This window comes from Tiliqua scincoides, chromosome 16 (genome assembly GCF_035046505.1).
Source record: "Tiliqua scincoides isolate rTilSci1 chromosome 16, rTilSci1.hap2, whole genome shotgun sequence".
Taxonomy (NCBI): Eukaryota; Metazoa; Chordata; class Lepidosauria; order Squamata; family Scincidae; genus Tiliqua; species Tiliqua scincoides.
This window is the reverse complement of record NC_089836.1, coordinates 1892859-1912103: the sequence shown is the minus strand read 5'-3', so window position 1 is coordinate 1912103 and position 19245 is coordinate 1892859. Positions and strand designations below refer to the sequence as shown.

Below are 19245 nucleotides of genomic sequence, written 5' to 3'. Positions count from 1 at the left end.
CAGGTTTCTGTTCCTTTTCCTCTGTTCATAATAAATGTTCATAATAAACTGTAGTATAACAAAGTAAAAAGGACAACACACAACAAAATGCCCAGGGAAAGCCAACACAATCATTATGCTGGGCTTTCAGGAATGGGGTACAAGGTAAAATCTTTTAAAAGGTTGACAAAAACCTTTTAAAAAGTCTCTGCCTCCTGGCTTGACTCCTGACTGTATTACTTTATGTCTATCTTCCCTTTCCTCCTAAACACATTCTCCAACATTCTAAGGAGTTGTACGAACCCGGCTGGTGGAACCACTGGCTATGTCTGTGCCAGCGCTCAGGTGGGCTCCACTTCTACCCTTTTGACTGGCACTGCTACTGCATGAACTGACCTTGCTCTTCCTGAACCCTCTCCGCTCCCCCCCTCTGATCTGCCTAACATGCAGACAATTAAAACCTGAGCCAGATAATGCCAGAAGGAAGGTGCAGTAGCAGCAAGGGTTGAGGGTGTACAAACTCTCAAGAAGATAGCCCCCTCCCCGTAAAAGAATCCTGAGAGAGGCTTGGCCAGCTGGGACAGCAAAATACGAGAACTTTGGAACAGACTGGTGAGCCACTGACAGTATGTGTATAGAGATGTGCTAAGAAATATAGAAATGCTGGCCAATAAGCCTAACACCCAAAGTTATACCTAAATTGGTTAGTTAATTTTATGTATTGGTTAGTAATAAGAAAAAATGCAGCAAAGGGGCAGATGCAGCCATTTCGGCATTGCTGTTTTTGTGGGGGAGGGGGAGGATTGGCTTGCAAGACTTGTTGCCCCTCCCTCTTCTTGGTTTTTCAGTAACAGGTACAGAACCTGACTCTCACCCTTTCAATCCTGGCTGTTTGCCAGCCATCACCTCCCCACTTCTCCATGTGAAGAAGGGCATGCATGTGGAATGGAGGCAGGTTGCACTGTAAGCTGGACAGGCTGATTTGAGATTTGATTATAACACTCTAGAAATGGAGCTTCTAAGCTTGTCCCATGTCCTCAAGGGAGTGTTCAGAGAGGGACACCAAACAAGCTGGGCAGAAGAGAGGGCTTCTTTTGGAGATGGGCGGCACACTTAGGTCCCCTGCTTGTCCAGCATCCTAACCGTGTTGGTGTCCAGTAGTGACTTCCAATGGCAAAGTCAAAAAAGTCTCCAATTCTTCTCACCTTGGCAAGGGTGAGCAATAAAATAGACCAATGTCTCAGCTTCTCTCCTCCACCATACTACTACACATGGTCCACCTATTCGAAGTACCACGTGATACCATCACCAGTTACTTCTAGGTTGGGAGGCCAGACATGTCACGACAAACTCCACCAAGAGGCTCAGGGTGAATGGGAAGGCTTTTTGGAGCATAGAAAAGCATGCTTTGGAGCTCTGCCTGCCAAGCCGAGCTTCCTACTGCTGTTTATCATGTCACGTTCCTGGTCTCGCTGCCGGGTGGCAGGTGTCATGGGGTCAAGACACCACCAGACACCACTTCAGTTACTACTCGTTGTACCTGTACCACTGGTTGAGAAATACTGAAACAGACCACACCCAATTGCAATGTAACTCCAGATGAGAGCCAGGGCATGTGCCCAGTTTCATAGACTGTGAAGAGCTGTTGCATTTTGCCAAGATGCTGCTTCGTCAGGCTCTCCTCAGAGCTGGGCCTTTGCTTCTGTGGACCAGGCCCAGCAATGTCCGATTGGTTGGTTTGAACGAGTAGGATGACACTCAATCCATTGAGCACAACACACAGAATTAGCTCAATCACGTTTTGCCCCAAATGTATACCTAATGCATAGAGGTGCTTGAAAACGGTTTTATTTATTTTACTCAGAAGTAAACCCATTGTGTTCAGTAAGACTGAGGCTGTAAACCTATCTTACTGGGGAAAAAATACTCATGTGAGAGCTTCATAAGCACGTTTGCTCTTGCTCACCACAAAACCCTTTTCTGTGACAGAGGTGAAAGCATCCTGGGAAATGCAGGCTCATGGTTCCAAGGTGGTCCCACACCATTACTTTTTTCTACCACACAAGCCACGGACATCTCGCCCATTAAAAGCAGATCTGGAGGCCAAAAGGCTGCTGCAGCGAGGGCTGGACTAGGTGGGCCTCTAATCAGTTCTTATTGCCAGATGAGCACTGTGGGGGGGGGGAAGCACCAGTCTCACTCTCTTCCCATCGCTCACTTCACGTTTAAACAAAACAGGACTCCCGGGTCTCCGCGGAAAAGGCCTTCTATATTTCAGTACAGACATAACTTAATAATGAACAGAAGTGAACATTCTGATCAGCGACTCTGCACGCGGACTGCAGTTGCCCCGAGACTCTGCACTTCTCCTGGACGCCAAAAGGATGAGCAGCACCCCCCATTTCCCCCCAGAACCGGATTCCGAGATGACAGGGGGGCAGCGTTTCCGTTCCTGCACTTGGAAAGCCAAGAACTACCCCTGTGCAACACTCCACACTCTTCCACTGACACTCAAATCACACAGGGTGGAGGCCAAACTACAGTGCCCTTGCTGACAACACCTACTAAAAAATGCAAAGGAGAAAATAAATAAAGGAAACGACTCTCTTTGTTCGCAATCTGCTGGCTGCTGCTGCTCTGGAGACAGAAAGCCAAGAGGAGAGTCCAGAATGGCACGCTGGGTGGATGGAGAGGCCTGCCCTGCCTATGTGCGGTTCAGTGTCTGGAAGATTCGCGAGATCTGCAGCATGACAGGCCCCGTCTCCGGGTCGTTCATCCACTGAGTGCTGTTCAAAGGGTTTTCAAGCATGTCTTCAAAGGCTGCCAGAGAAAGGGTGGCAAGAGTCAGTCAATGGCACCACAGGATTGATCAGAGTGTAGCTCTGACCGCAGCAAACGGCAACCTGAACCCTCAGTTCTCCCCCAACGCACATCCAGTCAGGTTCAGGGAACCCACAGGATTCATCAGCTCCTCTTGCAGAAGTGAGATTCTGCACACAACCTCCGTTGCTGGATAGAGGAAGAGCCCCAACTAGGCCGTAGCAGAAGCACACTGCTCACTGCCAAAGTCAGGTTTCTAACCCAATCAATCAATCAACCCAGTCAACCCAGTTTCTAACCCAGTCAATCAATCTGGTGACATTATGGAAATTCCACAGGTGCCCCCATGAAAGGTTCAGTGGCTTTAATGCAGGTTTTGTTACTTTAAAAACCAAATGCAGCAGCCACACAAAAAAGCAACTACCAAAATCATAAGCTGCCCTTTGCTCGAGAGGCGGGGAAAAGGCTGAGGGAAATTCTGCTTCCAGACATCCTCCTGCTCCCAAACCGATTCTGATCTGCTAAATGCAAGTCCTCAAATTTGGGTCATTTGTGTGGGTCCCCCTTCCAAAAAGAGGAGGAAGAGAGCCCCACACACAGAGCAAACCCCTCAGGGAGACAGGCGGCGGAGACAAGATCTCTTGGCAAGATCAAGGGACAAGACAGGCGGTCAGATCTGTGGGTCCACCATGTGCTGCATTGTGAGGCAGTGGCTCTACAGGGTTTCTGGCAGGAGCTGTTCCTACCCGGAGCAGCTGCCGGGAACCGACCCTGGCAGTCCAGCCTGCAAGTCCAGATCTGTGGGAGGAGAGGACAGAAGGAGTCGCACAGTGCTTTAGACCACCATCTGGCAGAGGACACGGGGCACAATGTGAGGCAGTTCTTCTCCCCCCCACAGTAACAGCACAAAGAGGTGGGGAAAAGCAAGTGAAAAAAGACAGGTGGAAAGATCGGCACATGCTATCTTTCACGTAGCATGGGTACTCACACCCTGTGGTTGAAGTGGATTCTACAGGCCTGATAGTCAACTTCAAAGGCTGCAGATTCCAAGAGAAATCTGGGGCCAACAGAAAGGGGGCCTCTAAATGGCATCAGCTACTCTGCAGCTCAGTTGCTGGAACGACGGGTGCTGCGGCTTCCCTGTGTGCCAAGAGCCTTTCATTGCCACTTGTTTTTAGTCCAGAGCTTGAAGGGGGGCACCAAACTGTCCCTGCAAGCCCACCAAAGTTACTCGGCAGTCCCAAGGGACACTGCGAAACCTAGGCTTTCCACATGCAAATACACAACACACACCCTCAACAAACAGCAACCCCGGACAGCACTCACCTAGCAGCGTCTTAGGGTTGGTGAGCCCCAACTGTACCACTGGGTTTTCGAGAATGGCTTGGAAGAGAGGACTAGAGGGGTCAATTCCCTTGTCTAAATCCTCCGGGGTGGGCTTCCGGTCTCCCAGAAGCCACTCACACTATGACAGATTCATAGAAAGAAAAAATGTTACAAGGAAAGCCTCTTGCACTGCAGATCAGTAGCAAACGGGCAGGGGAGAGAGCGAGTTCCCCCCACTTGTGAGACTTGTGAGAGCGAGTTCCCCCCACCTTTGAGCAGGATACAAACTGGGCTCTGCTTTCTCACTCTCATTTGTCTTTGTATAGTTTTAGAACAACCACAAGAATGACAATCTCAGCACACACAAAAGCAGTCCTTGTTTATTCTGGGTTGGTTGCAAGCAAGATTCCTTCTCTACACTGCAGGGGACCAGAGAGGATCACACTGGCTGCCCTCAAACACAAGACAGAGTCCAATTCCAAGTGTCCAGAGCAGGGCCTCCTGGGAAGCCGTCCGGGCACAGTGAGTCTCAGTCAGCAGACTGTCTGCTTTGACGTGCCAGCCGTGGTGTAACAGCCAGCTTTTAGCAACTGTTAGAGCTCCATCAAAAGAGTTCTCAGACTCTGCTAAGTTGTATTTGTTGTCTAGTGAGCAGCCAGATAAAATCACAAAGAAAGCCCAGGAAGCCTGGGGTCAGGAGGCCACGCTCTTCCCTTCCCCAGCCACCAAAAGATGCTCCTCCTTGTGGAGTTCAGGGTTTGCTTCTAGAACTGAAGGTCTGACACAGCACTCTGAGGCATATGGTGGGTCACTGTGAGATGACTGGTCATTCAGGGGTCCACCAAATGCCCCACTGGGGAGCTCAGAGCAGTGAGCCCTTCTCTAGCATGTAGCACACACTGCCTCTGAATAGGAAGCATATGTTATTAGGGGTCACGACCCACTGACAGATGTATCCTTCAAGAATGTGCCCTTATTAAGGCCATCCAAACACATGGCTGTCATGTGTGTCATGTCATGTGGGAGTCATGGCTGTCATGTGTGGCCATGACTCCCACAGTTCCAGGTTGCAGGCTTCCTTCCGGACCCTGCCAGGCACAAGCAAGCCCTGCTCCCTGGAACCGATGGGGTCCGACTAATCTAGCAGACATGATTCACAGGCAGGACAAGAAGCCCCGGCAGTGCCCCAAGGCTGGATACTCACTGCTGCATTTTGCTGGTTGTTGTTCACTCGGAGGGCGTCCACCACCTCTCTCTCGTCAAAGCCCATCTCCATCAAGGCAATGACAGCCTGCAAGACAAAGGGCAGAGACCAAAGGGCAGAGACTTGGGAACCAGGCCCCAGGGCAGGCCAGCTGCTCCCTCCTCAAAGGTCAGCCCAGGGTGCCAGTTGTCTGCAATCCAAAGAGGAAGGCGAAACCAAGCACTGTGGCAAAGACCTGGGAGAGCAGCACCTCAGCCGAGGCGGGGAGCCCGATTGCCCCTACATGCCGTGTTCCCTGGAGTGGGGAGCACAGGACACATAAGGCACCTTTGAGAAGCAAAAACAGGTTCCGAGTTCAGCCTCACATGCTTGAAATTGCATTTCACCCTCATCCATCATTACAGTGCAACTGCTTGGAAGGTGCCCATAACATCCCTCTCTCAAGCACATGCACCTCTGTCCCTGCCCCGCAACAGTCATCATGGGACACTCCTCCCATTTCTCAGCTCTGTCTGCTGATTAGGAAAGGCCAAGCCCCACAGCTTGCTCCCTTGGGTTTTCTCTGCTTCCAGCAGCTGTAGCTGGTCCTAAAAGCCCCCTCCTCAGGTCAGAGTGCCCTCAGGAAGAAGTCCATCACGGTCAAGGTGTTTCGGCAGTGCAACAGATTGCCAAGGGCGGTGGTGGATTCTCCCTCGCTTGGAGATCCCCGAGTAGCAGCCCAACAGGCACCTGCTGGAGATGCACTAGGAGGATTTCCTGCTACAGGCAGAAGGTTGGACTAGATGACCTTGTGAGTCACTTTCTACACTGATTCACCAGAGCAGGGGTCTCCAAACCCTGGCCTGGAGGCCAGATGTGGCCCGCAGCAAGCCTCTTTCCAGCCCGTGGCCAACCTCTTGTCCCCTGAAAGCCTCTGGCCCACTCAACTGAACATGACTAGAACTGTGCTCTGATTGTGTCTGGAGGGTGTTCTGAGGGCCAGAGAGGTTGAATGGATGAGCCCATTCATCTAAGTTCCATCTCTAATTTATTTAAATTCTATATTTAAATGTTTTTTCCAGCCCTCCACACCATGCCAGATATTTGGTGCGGCACCTCTGACCGCAACAGGGTTTGGAGACCCTGCTCTAGAGCAGGCAAAAGCGGAAGCCACTGGAGGAAAAAACCTTGGCAGCCCCCTAGCATGCACCTCGCACATGGGATTCTGGCCTGGGACTTTAGAAGAAAATGGTCACGATCCAGAGTTTTGCAATCTGGCTTTGAAGCAATTATGTGTCTCTGCGCAAATGAAATTCACTGAGAGGAGAAAAGGGTTGTGAGAGGCGCATGGCTGCTTTTAGTATGTGTGCCACCAAAGCAATCACATCATACCCTGCTGAGATCAACAGTGCAGGAGCAGGAGCTGCCAAAACGCCACAAAGCACACTCGTCTATCTTGGACCAGGACTGTACAAACTCTCCCCTTCTGAATTTAAGACAAATATCATCCAAGTAGAGAGTTGGGGACAATTTTTAGATGCGTCAGCAGAACTCCCTGTGCCCCCTCCTCACCCACTACCCATCATAACACACACCCCCCACTCAGAGTACCCGTGGATCAGGCCGAAACTCTCTTTTCCTGCGTATCTTCTTGAATATCTCTGTCAGCTCGTCCTTTGGCTCTTCCCTGCTGGCTTCCAGGCTTGCCCCGCTGACCGCCTTAGCAGAGGATGTGTCTGCTTCTGTGGCATTTTCCACCAGGAGCTGGCCTGGCAAGGGAGTGTCAACGGTGGGGTCATCTGCGTGTTCAATCAACCACTCCATGGCCTGTGTCACGGACATGCTGCATGACAAAGTGTGTGCATCAAGCCCAGCGCCGGCAGTGAGACCTGAGCAACAGGCAGGAGGCACTATCCTGCACCAAAACCTCAACTACTCCTACTGACTTGGGTGAGAAAGTCGAGCGGATGCTCACCAAATGTGCAAGCAACACCAAATCTATGGGCGTCAGCAGGCAAGGGGCATTTGGAGCATTTGGAGAACTGGGTGCCAACTCTGCACCCAGGGGCTGACTGCTCCCTATTGCCCCTTGCTCGGTTTGGCTGGCCCTGCAATGCCACCCCTCCCTCTCTTGTGCAGCAGGACTCAGCAGAGCAGCCCACAAAGTGGGGCTTCTCCTGACCACAAAGGCCCCAGGACTGTGGGCAATGCAGAGAAAGGGCCCTAGCCCTCCTCCAGTTCCTATCTAGGGCTGCCTCCCTGAGGGCTATGAGTCAAGTGAAGGCTCCCCACTAGCCTGTTTGGTTGGAAGGGAGGAGTCCTCAGGAAGAGAGACCAGCATGCTCTGGTGAGCTCAGTCATGTGCTTCTGAAGCACAGAAGAGGAGGCGGCCATCCAGCCAATGGAGGGAGAAAAAGAACAGGTCTCCATGCTGTATGTGGGGCTACGCACATGAGATGCCCAGTCACTGAGACTGGTGCAACTCTTGCAGCACCGTGTCAGCTGAAGCAGCCCTCACATGCCACAGCGCTTGCCAAGAACAAGGGTGGACACCCACACAAGCCTCCCTCACTGGGTCCCACCAATCCACTTAGCAACCCCGAAAGGAGCTCCAGATGACTGGATCCTGCATTTTAGCCAAGGAAGGTAGGAGGAGCCAAGCTGGCAAAGATCAATGCCAGCACTACAGAAGCCCTCTCTTCGTTCGGTTACCTTGGAGAAAGACAAGGTACACACAAAAACCCAAACCCACTACAATGCAAGGGGGCCCATTTCAATTTGACAACAGTCGCTCCACTCCTTCATGAATCATCACCCCACAGACACTCACATGTTTAGATAGATACCCCACTCTCAATGGACAAGCTGCCTCAACTCCACCCAATTACACCTACTGGTTCAGACGAAGGGCTTTGACAGCTCTGTTCTCTGGAAACCCCATCTCAGTCAGCTGGCGCAGGGCAACTTCATCCACCCGATCATCCTCATCCTCATCTAACATGGCTGGAGGCAGAAAGGAGAAGCAGGACTCAGGCACCTTCCTTGCTTACTTAAAAAGCAGGGTGCGCGCACCTTTGTGTTTTAATCTTTCCTCCCATCTGTACCAGCATTGGCTTCTAGTTTCTTAGTAACAATTTCTCTTGTCTGGGTACCAAAATTACTAAATTCTTGCATTTTGTGATGAAATAAATACCACCACCACAGAACTCCATCAAAAACCCGCATAGACCTGAAACAGTAACACCACAGACATTCCACACTCACAGCTGCACTGCTTCATGGGTTTCAGTCTATTGTAGAAGATATGCAATCCATTTGATGGATTTGATCATTTGATCATCCATTTGATGGATTTGGATATGCAATCCATTTGATGGTCTTGAGTTGCCATCATTGCCTAACTCCACCAGAGGGCTTGATTTAGAGACTAGCAGATACATTAGAACAATGATCTCCAAACTGGAGACTGCTGTGTGCATCACCATCAATCTCCTCCCATGTTCGCTCCATCCAGCAGTGTCTGCCAGGGAATCATGGTAGCGGGGTTAGCAAGGGTGCTGGATCTGGCCCGTGGACCACAGTTTGGAGTGTCCTTCATTAGAACACTGACTGGCTGCACAAAGGGCCATAAGCTGGAAAGTGATGGCCCAGCAGAGAGCACAGGCCTGCTCTGGAGTCAGGAAACCAGTACCAGGCAAGGTTGATCAGTGCTTGCAAGTGGAGATCAAGGGCAGACCTCCTAACCCATGGAAGAGAAAGGCCTACTCATAAAAAAAAAAAACAACAACAAAAAAACCATGCACAGCCAGGATGAGTTTCAAAAACCGAATCCCAGCCAAGAGGCAATCCAAGCCTCTTGAACCTGACTCCCTGATTTCACCCCACTGAGCTCAGGGGCACCCTCAATTTGGATCCCTTCCACACAGAAAGGGAGAAGGGCCTCTTTTGCTTCCTTGAGACTGAAAATGTCCCACAAAGAGGTAGAAAGCAACACCTCTAAGTCTGCATGTGAAAACACAACCACAGGGGCAATGTTCTCTCACTAAGGAAAGTAGACATTCATGCCTCCTGGGGTTTCTACTGAGCACCAGGTTTGACACAACCCCACCCATTGCAAACCACAAGCCGAGCCCCTGGACAATACTCCCAAACCCAGCTCATCTCCGGAGGTTCCCCAGAATGCACCTGACCCACAGGGGAGCCTACAGCCAGGCAGGCAGAATGCAGAACAGGCACCAAGCACACTGTCTGATGGCCTTCCCCAGCAGATGCCTTGTTAATCCAGCCAGGGCTGTCCCATACCATTTGCCTTCTTAAAGAGCTCAACTGCATCTGGATTCAACGCCAACAGTTTCTGGGCCACTTCAATGAGCGAGACCAGGATCTTCCGGAGCTCAGTCTGGAACTGCCAGAAAGGAGGAGGAAGTCAGCAACTTTTCCAGACAGCCACCCAAGAATCACTTTCCGCCCTGCCTCTCTTGTGCCTCTGATGGCCCCAACCTGTGCAGGAAGAAAGAGCTGCCCTTTTCATGGACGGTTTTTTGCCTCCTTGCAATCAGGCAGGGAATTGTTCAAGATCTTTCTTCCATTTGTAGAGTCATGAGAAGACCTGACAGAGTACTCCTCTGCCCCATGTTCTAGTCAGCTCTAGGATCAAGGAGGACCCCATCCTTGAGGAGCAGCTCAAGAATCCCTCCTTGGTAAGAAGGAGATAAGACTTAAGGCAGTTTGTATAACTGAAGGTATCCAGATTGCATCCAAACCTCTCACCCCACAGATTACGACACTTGAGAAGCAATAGAGGGTCCTTGGAAAGTGTTGGTCTCTTGACTGTGCAGGCAAAACAGCCCCAGACAGTGTGGGGATCCACAGATCCCATACCCGCAGATTCACCTATCCGTGGATTGGGTAGGTGAGAGGTGGTGAGGTGAGAGGAGCAGGGGGGGAGGTGAGAGGAGCAGGGGGGGAGAGCTGTTCACCACAGTTTCACGTAACCACAGGGGGTTCTGGAACGGAGCCCCCTCGGACACAGGGGCACGCCTGTATTTCTATGCATCACAGAATCCCCTATTTGTTACCTGATTGCAAAACTTTATAAAAAGTACTGTGCACTCACAAAGACAGTGAGTGGATATTAATTTATGCATTTACTTGGTGGGCAAACCTTTAGGCAGAAGCTGTTGCAACACGACAATCCTTGAGGCTGGAATTCTGCCACGAAACATATTCAAAGCCGGAAGTCTACAAAGACCAAAAAGCCCTGGGCTCTGAAGGCAGAGGGCAGGGCCTGTCAAGTCTCCTCCTTCCACCCCACACAGGGGTGATTCCCTTGCTCAGGGAACAAGTGGGAGGCTTCAAACTTGCCAAGGTCAAACAAGAAATCGGGGTAAGCTCCTCAGCCAGGCACTCCAAAAGAGAGGAGACATTGCAGTGGCCCTTCCAGTGGCATCAAGTCTCCACTCACACCACCTCAGCAGTTTCCCCACTTTTTTTTTTAAATTCAAGATGGCAGACCTATTCTCATTGCACTGAACTGGAAGTGGGAGGTGCCCCACGCCAAGCAAGCGCCAACTCTCTCTCTCCACCCTGCAATTCCACCCTGGGCAGGAGAAACAGCAGCACAAGACATCCACCAAACAGCCAGGGTTATTGAACGGGCAGCCACAGGCCACTCCTGCTCCTATCACAGGGCACAGTGAAAGAGCAGGGAGTGGTCGAGGCCCTGGAGGGTCAGGGTCCCCGCTTGCTGATGAGGTGCACCATTTGCAACACCACCACCTGAGTACAGGGGAGGGGGAGGGAGATGGACAACCTGGACCCACACCTCCCTCATAAGTCAGACAAGACAAGACAAGCTGACAGACAAGTCTCCATTGCCTAGAGCAGCCATTTTCAACCTTTTCATGGCTCATGGCACACTGTCAAGGCACTAAAATTGTCAAGGCACACTCCCAGTTTTTTACTTTCATTAAATTACTACATTATAATTAATTTTTAATTAATATAATTAATATAATTAAATCATTACATGACAAAGGGCACAAACCTAAGTCCTATTTTGTTCAATGGGGCTTACTCCATTGCAGCCGTTCAATGGATTGCAGCCAAAGACTAGGGGGGAATGTGCCTGTGGGACTTACTTCTGAGTAGACACACCTAGGATTGGGCTTTTGGTTGCACTCTTTTTTCTCAAATACAGAGCAGGCAATTGGCACTTCTCTCTCCTCCTCTCCTCTCCCCACCCCACCCACTTCCCCAGCCACACTTCCCCATCTCATAATTGCAGTCAGCACCTCTCCTACTGTCCCTCCTCTCACTCATCTGCACCTTCCAAAGGTCCAGAATCACTTGCCTCACATTCTCCCCCCCCCCATTGCCTGCTCCTGTATTTCAGAAAAAAGTGTGACCAAAAGCCCAATCCTAGGCATGTCTACTCAGCAGTAAGTCCCATTATAGTCAATGGGCCTTACTCCCAGGAAAGTGGGGCTAGGAGAGGAACTTGAGAGCCCAGCCCAGCCCAGGCATGTCTACTCAGAAGTAAGTTCCATTATAGTCAATGGGGCTTACTCCCAGGAAAGACTGGGAGTTACTGCCCAACGCCCCTCCTCTGAGGGACAAAGACAAGGCAAGAGGGTCACTTTGGGGAGCTGCAGGCAACTGTGGCAGGGAAAGGGGGCGTTTGTGGCTGCTGGCCTCAGACTTCCTACCTGCTTGCCTGCCCAATTCTCACTCACTCCGCCCAGACCTCCTCCAGGCTCCTCTGGCTGCCCAATCAGCACACAGGGCAGGCAACAAGGGACTTGATACCCAATCCTAGGCGTGTCTACATAGGTAAATGAGGATCGGGTTGCAGCCTTCCTGCTCAGCAGCAGGAGATGAAAATGTTCCTTTTTTGTGTGAGGCCCGTGGCTGCTGCCTGCTGCCTACATCCTCTGGCCCCGCGGCACACCTGTGGCTGCCTCACGGCACACTAGTGTGCCATGGCACAGCCTTTGAAAACTGCTGGCCTAGAGCAACCATTTTCAACCATGGTGGTGCGCTGCAAATGGTCCCCAAGAGTGTTGGGGAATTTGGGAGAGGGTCATTTATTAGTGGGACCATTGAGGATGTGAGCCTCCCATTGGCAGCACAGTGTGCATTGTCAATTGTCAAAAACCTGATAGTGTGCCTTGATTTGACTGTTTTTGTGCTTTGCCAGTATGCCATGAGATAGAAAAGTTAAAAGTCGCTGGCCTAGAAATTTCTCAATATTTTAAAATCAGTAGAACCAGGAAGAGGAAGGCAGGTGCAGAAGCTGGAGCTTAGGAGACAAATCTGGACAATCTTTCTTACTGCCTCCCCACCCATTTCAAGCTAATAACCCTCTGGGGACAAATTCTACCACTGCCTTCCCTAAGTTATGTTAAAGGGGTTGTGTGGCCATTGACTGCAGGCAGAGCAAGGCGGCACCCTGCCTTCCTGATCCTTTGCTGGCAGCATGCAATACAACAGTGACAAGTCCCTTGCTTTCACTCAGGGAACACAAGAACAAAACTTGTTCTGAGATCAGCAGTTTTATGAAGGACAGTGACATACTGCCAGAACAGAATGGTGACCTTGAGTGACCCTTTCACCTCCCAAGAGCTCCAACTGGCCTGTAACATGACAAGCAGAAAAATCTGCAGCTGCGCTGTCTGGTTTATGATTTTATCTTCCATGCTAGGGTCACTTTCAGATGGCTCAAAGAAAAGCTGGCGCCCACATCCCCCCCCAAGAGACCACAAACCAGCATCTCAGCCTCCCACCCCAAAGACACAAGCCAGCAGCCCACTTCCCCAAAGAGAACCAAGGAAAAGCAAATCTGTGACAGAGAAGGCCAAATACATCCCCTGCAGGGAACGACAGAGCAGACTGCCCCCCCCAGCTACTCACATCCCTCATGCTGTGGTGGGCCACGCTACGGTCCAGGCTGTGGGAAGGGAGGTTGGTTGTGGCCTTCAGAATCGCCTCCTTGTCGGGGGCCTTTTGCTCCTGCTTCCTCTGAATAAGAGAGAGAATCCGTCACAAACACGCCATGGCTGGTCCACAAAAATAGCCCTCTTGGAGCGCACTTCGGGGATCCTGAAATGCATCAGTTGCACTGAAAGCTGCTGCATCAAGACAGTCCATGCTTGGAAGGGGCGGGAAATAAAACGGTCAGTATCTCCAGGCCCTGTGACGTTACCCACACTTGGAAGGCCACACACAGTTCTGGTCATCACACTTCAAAAAGTTGTGGAGTCAGTAAAGAGGCCAAAGGACACCAGCCAAGAGAGGGTTGGAACCAGTCAAGACAGAGGGGACCAGCCAAGAGAGGGGGTGCCCTTTGTTAGGAGGAAAGGCTCATGGGCTTTTTCACTTGGAAAAGTTGAAGAGGTGGCGATTGCCACTCATGTGTACAGCTATAAAGGGGGCTGGCCAAAGCCATGGAGGAGGAGGAGCCTCCTAGGCAGGCTACTAGGGACTGCTGCCTCCTCTGGCCTCTGCACTCCACAGTTGCAGGGGACAGTGTAGGGGCCTTTGCTTCTGCACACAGACTTCCCACTGGGGTGGGGCTCTCTGGGAACCAGAGAACTGGGAACCCTAACCCCCCCCCAATCCCCACCCCTACATCTGAAATGGAAACTGAAAAAACACTTCCTGACTCCAGAATGACAGCATTTCCAAGCAGTTTCAGAAGAGTGTTCTACCCACCCACAACACTGCTGAGCTCCCAGAGCCTGAACTCAACACTCCAAACGGCAGCACCACTACTGCCTCTCCCACCCGAGAACTGAACAAGCTGCCTCCTGGCCTGGTAAAGGTCAAACATTTGCTATGACCAGGGGGCCTGCAGAGCACTTTGCTCCCCCCCAACAGAGTCACAAAAAGGCCTCTGCCTGATTATTCTGACTCCCCCCTCCCTGGCATCTCACTTGTCCAAGATTCCTCCACCTAGTGAAATAAAGGGATGTGGGAAAACACCTGACAAGGGTGCAACTAACACCTGGCAGAGCAGGAGACTCAAAAAGTCCCTGCAGGCAGAATTCCTGCAAAGGCGGTACACGAAAAAGAGCACAAAGGAACTGTCTCTGGGTGGCATCACACACACACACACAGACACTCTCATCGGACAGAGAAACAGCCTGGCTAAAGTGTGGAATGCTGACAGCTAAACATAGAACCCAAGAGGTCTGGAGTGACAGACACGGGGCTGCCTGGAACAGAGAACAGCAGCTGCCTCCCACCTGCTCTCTAGCACACCCCCACACTAGAAGCCTCTCCTTCCAGTATGAGCTGGGACACTGAGGGCCAATTCCCAAACTGCAACTTTAAAATGACATGCAAAATGCAGACCAAGAACCCAGCGAGTTCATTGCTTTTCCAGATGGTGAGAAGCCAGGGCCAACTCACCCACCAGGCCAGCTGAGACAGGGGGTTGCATCAGCGAAAAACTGCAAGAGGTTGGCAATTCAGAGCACATTTCCGCTACCACAAGCTGCAATTATCTGATCTGCAGATCATTCCTATCCTTACCACACTCCTCACACACTGCTGTCAAGCCCAGAAGCCCTGTCCCTGTAAACAAAACCATCAGCCCCATGTTTCCGGGCTTGATGACAATGCACAGCATGGGTTTTGATGGGCTTTTTGCAGAGCAGAGATGGCAGACCCAAGGCAGTCAGTATTCTGGGTGGCGTCACCCCAGCAATAGCTGGGGGAGGAGGGAGAGACACAAACACAGAAAAGTACAGCATGGCACCAGGCAGGGGGAGTCAGAACCCCTCTTCAAAGGCTGCTCCATCACAGAAGTCCCAATTTCAGTCATTTAGGCCCCACAGCCAGGCCCTAACAACTTAGCAACTGAGGTTAAAACCAGAAGCAGCCACCAAGACCACCATCACCCAAGAGACTCACTTTTTCCTCTGCAGAAACCTCAGCCATTTTGGGGAGGGTTGGAGGGGCTCTCTTCTTTATCAGCACCAAAACATCTAAAAAGAAAAGGAAATGATTGGTGGAGGACAACACTGTCTGGTCCATCACCTGGCCCCCCTTGCAGTCTGAAGCCCCCACGGAAAAGAGATGGAACCCATGCAGTGGAAGGCTTCAAGAGCCCTGAAGTCAGGGCACAGGAAAAACTGCTTCCTCATTGCCTCAGCAAACCCCATGACATCCTGCAAGGAAAGCCAGGGCCAGGCTCCTGGAGGCAGAGGGTGGCTCTCTCACAGCAGCCGTGACATGGCAAGAGACTCCCACTGCACCCAGAGCTCTCCACACTGGAGTTCCTTGTAGCAGCTGAGGAAGCCCCCCACCCCATGTTTAAGGTCTGTTCCTACTTTTGATCTGGCTACATTCCCCAGTTGAGGGAGTCAATAAAGTACTGGAAGAAGTACTTCACTCCCACACCCCAAGGACTAAGCTAAGTCACCAGGACTAAGCTATGCAAACATTCTGCTGGGGTGGGTTCAAGCAGCACATGAACCTGCCACACCAGCAAACCTCACTGTGATCTGCGAAACCACCGTGAGTACAGAACTTGAGCACCCAGGGCACAGAAGTCACGGGCTCCCCGGCACTTGAGAGGTGCAGCCTCCTCCTGGGACCCACTTCCCTACCTCGGTCTTGAATGTTCTCCTCCTGGACAGTCTTTGAGTCGCTTAGCACCTTCTCCGAGGCAGCATGGATGAGCTTGTGCTGGGCAGCACTCTTGGGGTCTTCCAGGCTCCCAGGGACACACTAGGGCGGCAGAGAGGGATGTTACCAGCAGCAACCAGGGAGTTTTTCTATTGGTCTACCAAAACTCAAGTGTGCAGGACAGTGTTCTTCAACCTTGGCTCAGTACCCCAATGGGGCTGTGAGGCTTCAGTTGTGGGGTCACAGTGACTTATGGGAATGAAAAGATTAAAGACCAGCAGGTAAAAGGGGAAGCATCTGGTGTGTTCCTTCAGACACCAGGGCTTGTGTCCCAGTCCAGCTCAGGGTTTTAGCAATGGTGCTAAAATAGTTTTCACTGGTGCCAGGCTTCCTGGTGCCTTTTCCTGCTCTCAAGTAAGAATATCCAGTTACAATGAGCAGTGCTGGGAGGGCGTAATGGGGAGTGGGGAGCAGCGGGGTGAGTGAACAGGGCCAAGGAAAGGGGTGCTTTAGACAGTGGGGTTCCCAATCACTTCTACATTGAGATTAAGAACATAAGAACAGCTCCGCTGGATCAGGCCACAGGCCCACCAAATGCCTCAGGGAGCACACCAGATAACAAGAGACCTGCATCCTGGTGCCCTCCCTTGTCAGCTGAACATAAGAACATAAGAACAGCCCCACTGGATCAGGCCATAGGCCCATCTAGTCCAGCTTCCTGTATCTCACAGCGGCCCACAAAATGCCCCAGGGAGCACACCAGATAACAAGAGACCTGCATCCTGGTGTCCAAACTTGTCAGCTGACCGTAAGGGCATAAGAAGAGCCCCACTGGATCAGGCCAAAGGCCCATCTAGTCCAGCTTCCTGTATCTCACAGCGGCCCACCAGATGCCCCAGGGAGCAGAAGAACATAAGAGCAGCCCCACTGGATCAGGCCAGAGGCCCATCTAGTCCAGCTTCCTGTATCTCACAGCGGCCCACCAAATGCCCCTGGGAGCACACCTGATAACAAGAGACCTCATCCTGGTGCCCTCCCTTGCATCTGGCATTCTGACATAGCCCATTTCTAAAATCAGGAGGTTGCGCATACGCATCATGGCTTGTATCCCGGAATGGATTTTTCCTTCAGAAACTTGTCCAAACCCTTTTTATAGGCGCCCAGGCCAGTCGCCATCACCACATCCTGTGGCAAGAGGTTCCACAGAACAACCACATGCCACACGATTGTGGCATGAAAACCCCAATGAAGGCTGACCACCGGTGCGGAGCCAGTGCTGAGTGTTCCCCTCATCCTTTGGGTGCCCACAGCGCAGAGGAGCGAGGAGAACAATCCCTGCGCTGTAAGGACCTAAGAAAAGCCCCACTGGGTGAGGCCAAAGGGGCCGACTAGTGCAGGCAGGGGCCTCAGGGGGTGCAAAGACAGCGCCTGGTGCCCTGCGCGTGGCACTCTCAGGCAGCAGGAGGCGCACATGCCCAGCACAGCTGGTGGCCTTTGATGGGCTTTCTCTCCACCAACGAGCTTCTAAAAGCATCCAAGCTGGGGAGAGAAACGCCTCATGTGGCGAGGAGTTCCACAGGCACCAGAGGCCTCCCCACGCGGCAGCTGCCCTGGGCCGCCTCCTCGCCCGTCTTGCCAGAGGCAGGGGGGCCCTTTTGGGGAGCCCCCCGGGGGTTCTGCGAGGCTCCCCCTCCCCGGCTGCCAGAGCCCCCCAGGCGGCGCGCAGTGGCGGGAAGTCCCGCGGGCGACGCACGTGCCGGAGGCAGCAGCGCTCCTTGAGGCGCTGGACGGCGGTGTCCTCGGCGACCTCCTCCAGCCACTCGGCGCCGTCCAGGCCGCACACGCGCAGCCGCAGCACCCGCGCCGCCAGCAGCTTCTCCTCCTGCACGAACATCCTCCCGCCGCCCGCCCGGCCCGGACGCCGTCCGCGCACGCGCACACGCACGCGCACGCCACCCCCAGCAGCCCTCGCCGGAAGGGGCGGCGCAAGGCACGCCGGGAGCGCCGACACAGACTCCCTCCGCCCAGAGCGCCTCCTCCCCGCGCGAGACTCACGCATGCGCACGCTGCCCTGAGCGGAACACAGGCTGGCCAGGACGGGGGAGGAGCCGGAGGAGGCGTGGTCGCCGCGGAAGCCCCGCCCCAGTAGGGAAGCAGCCTGTGGGGGCCCTCACACACCCCCACTGGGGCAGGCAAGGCTTGGTCTGCGGGACTCCCTGCCACAGGATGGGGAAGGTCTCTGACTGGTGTCTGCAGAGATGAACCTGCGGAACTCCTTGCCATAGGATGCCCCAGGTGGGGAAGCTCTGTAGTGACGTCAGAGACGTGTGCTGCTCACGCTGGGGCTACAGAGCATGAGCCCCACTCAGCTCCTGAGTGGACACAGGCGAGCCCTGCAGGGGCTTCCTCTTCACCAGCCTCAGACACGCCCGCCTTGCAGGGAGCAGCTCCTCCCAGTCTCTGAGTGCTTCTGGGCAGTGTTCAGCACTGCCGTGTGGCAGGCACCTGGGGGGGGAGTGCAGCGAGCAGCCCAGTCCCACACAACACCTGCACACGCACCAGAGTGTGCACCGATGCAGCTGCGCCACCAGAGTGCACGAGACACGCTGTGGGGGCAGCCGGGTCTCGTCTCCAGGGGACGTTTGTTCCCTTGCTCCCACTGCCGTGCTGGGCCTACTTGCACCTGTGCCAACTTCCTTGCTGGCATCAGTTCAAGTGGACTCGGGAAGCTGGATTGAGGTCGGGAGGGGACAGGATAGTGGCCGAGCTGCAGCCACTGATGCCTCCCCCTCCCCTTGACACCCCCACCCTATTCCACCTCACTCAGTGGCACAGAGCAGCCAGCAGTCACAGTGGCAGCCTGACTGCACAGAGTGACCTTTTGCTTTTTCCGACTGCTATAAAGCACGCCCTGCCCCTGGAACCAGGATTACTAGTGATTCCGAATGTTTTAAATGGATGCTGAGCTTGTTCGGCCATATCATTTGCCCCAGAGGCTGTTGTGGGTCTCTTCAAATGGGTCACTTGGATTCCCTTCTTTGGAATAGCTGTCTTTAAATTTAAAATATGAGCAAAGACGGGGAGGGTGGGCAGGCCTGTGCCTTAGAACTCTTTGGTTTAAGATCTTGTGTCTTGGGAACTGAAAGGAGACAAAGGTCATCTAAACATGAAACAACAATTAGGGCCCAATCCAGCCCAACTTTCCAGCGCTGATGCAGCCATACCAACAGGGCATACGCTGCAACTTGTGCTGGGAAGACAGTCATGGAGGTCTCCTCAAGGCAAGCAAACTTTAATCACTTACC

At 52.7% G+C, this 19245-nt stretch overlaps 1 protein-coding gene across 1 annotated transcript; it reads right to left on the bottom strand.

The window, feature by feature from the left end:
• Positions 1 to 1809: 1809 nt before the first annotated feature.
• On the bottom strand, positions 1810 to 17881 carry UBAC1 (UBA domain containing 1). The gene is made up of 10 exons (XM_066610822.1): positions 17694 to 17881; positions 15922 to 16042; positions 15224 to 15297; positions 13220 to 13327; positions 9611 to 9713; positions 8203 to 8311; positions 6920 to 7151; positions 5330 to 5416; positions 4126 to 4264; positions 1810 to 2799 (listed from the first exon to the last, which is right to left on the bottom strand). The coding sequence occupies exons 1-10, from the start codon at positions 17832 to 17834 to the stop codon at positions 2684 to 2686; spliced, it is 1230 nt and encodes a 409-aa protein (XP_066466919.1). The 5' UTR covers positions 17835 to 17881; the 3' UTR covers positions 1810 to 2683.
• Between the last annotated feature and the right edge of the window lie 1364 nt (positions 17882 to 19245).

What these genes read in the sequence shown, in the direction of transcription:
- UBAC1 (XM_066610822.1), bottom strand. Translation starts at nt 17,834, where the DNA reads ATGTTCGTGCAGGAGGAGAAGCTGCTGGCGGCGCGGGTGCTGCGGCTG. An exon ending in AAAGCCCTTCGTCTGAACCA is followed by an intron (nt 7,152 to 8,202) that starts GTAGGTGTAATT and finishes TTTGTCATGCAG; the next exon opens with CATGTCCGTGACACAGGCCA. An exon ending in ACAACCAGCAAAATGCAGCA is followed by an intron (nt 4,265 to 5,329) that starts GTGAGTATCCAG and finishes AATCTGTCATAG; the next exon opens with TGTGAGTGGCTTCTGGGAGA.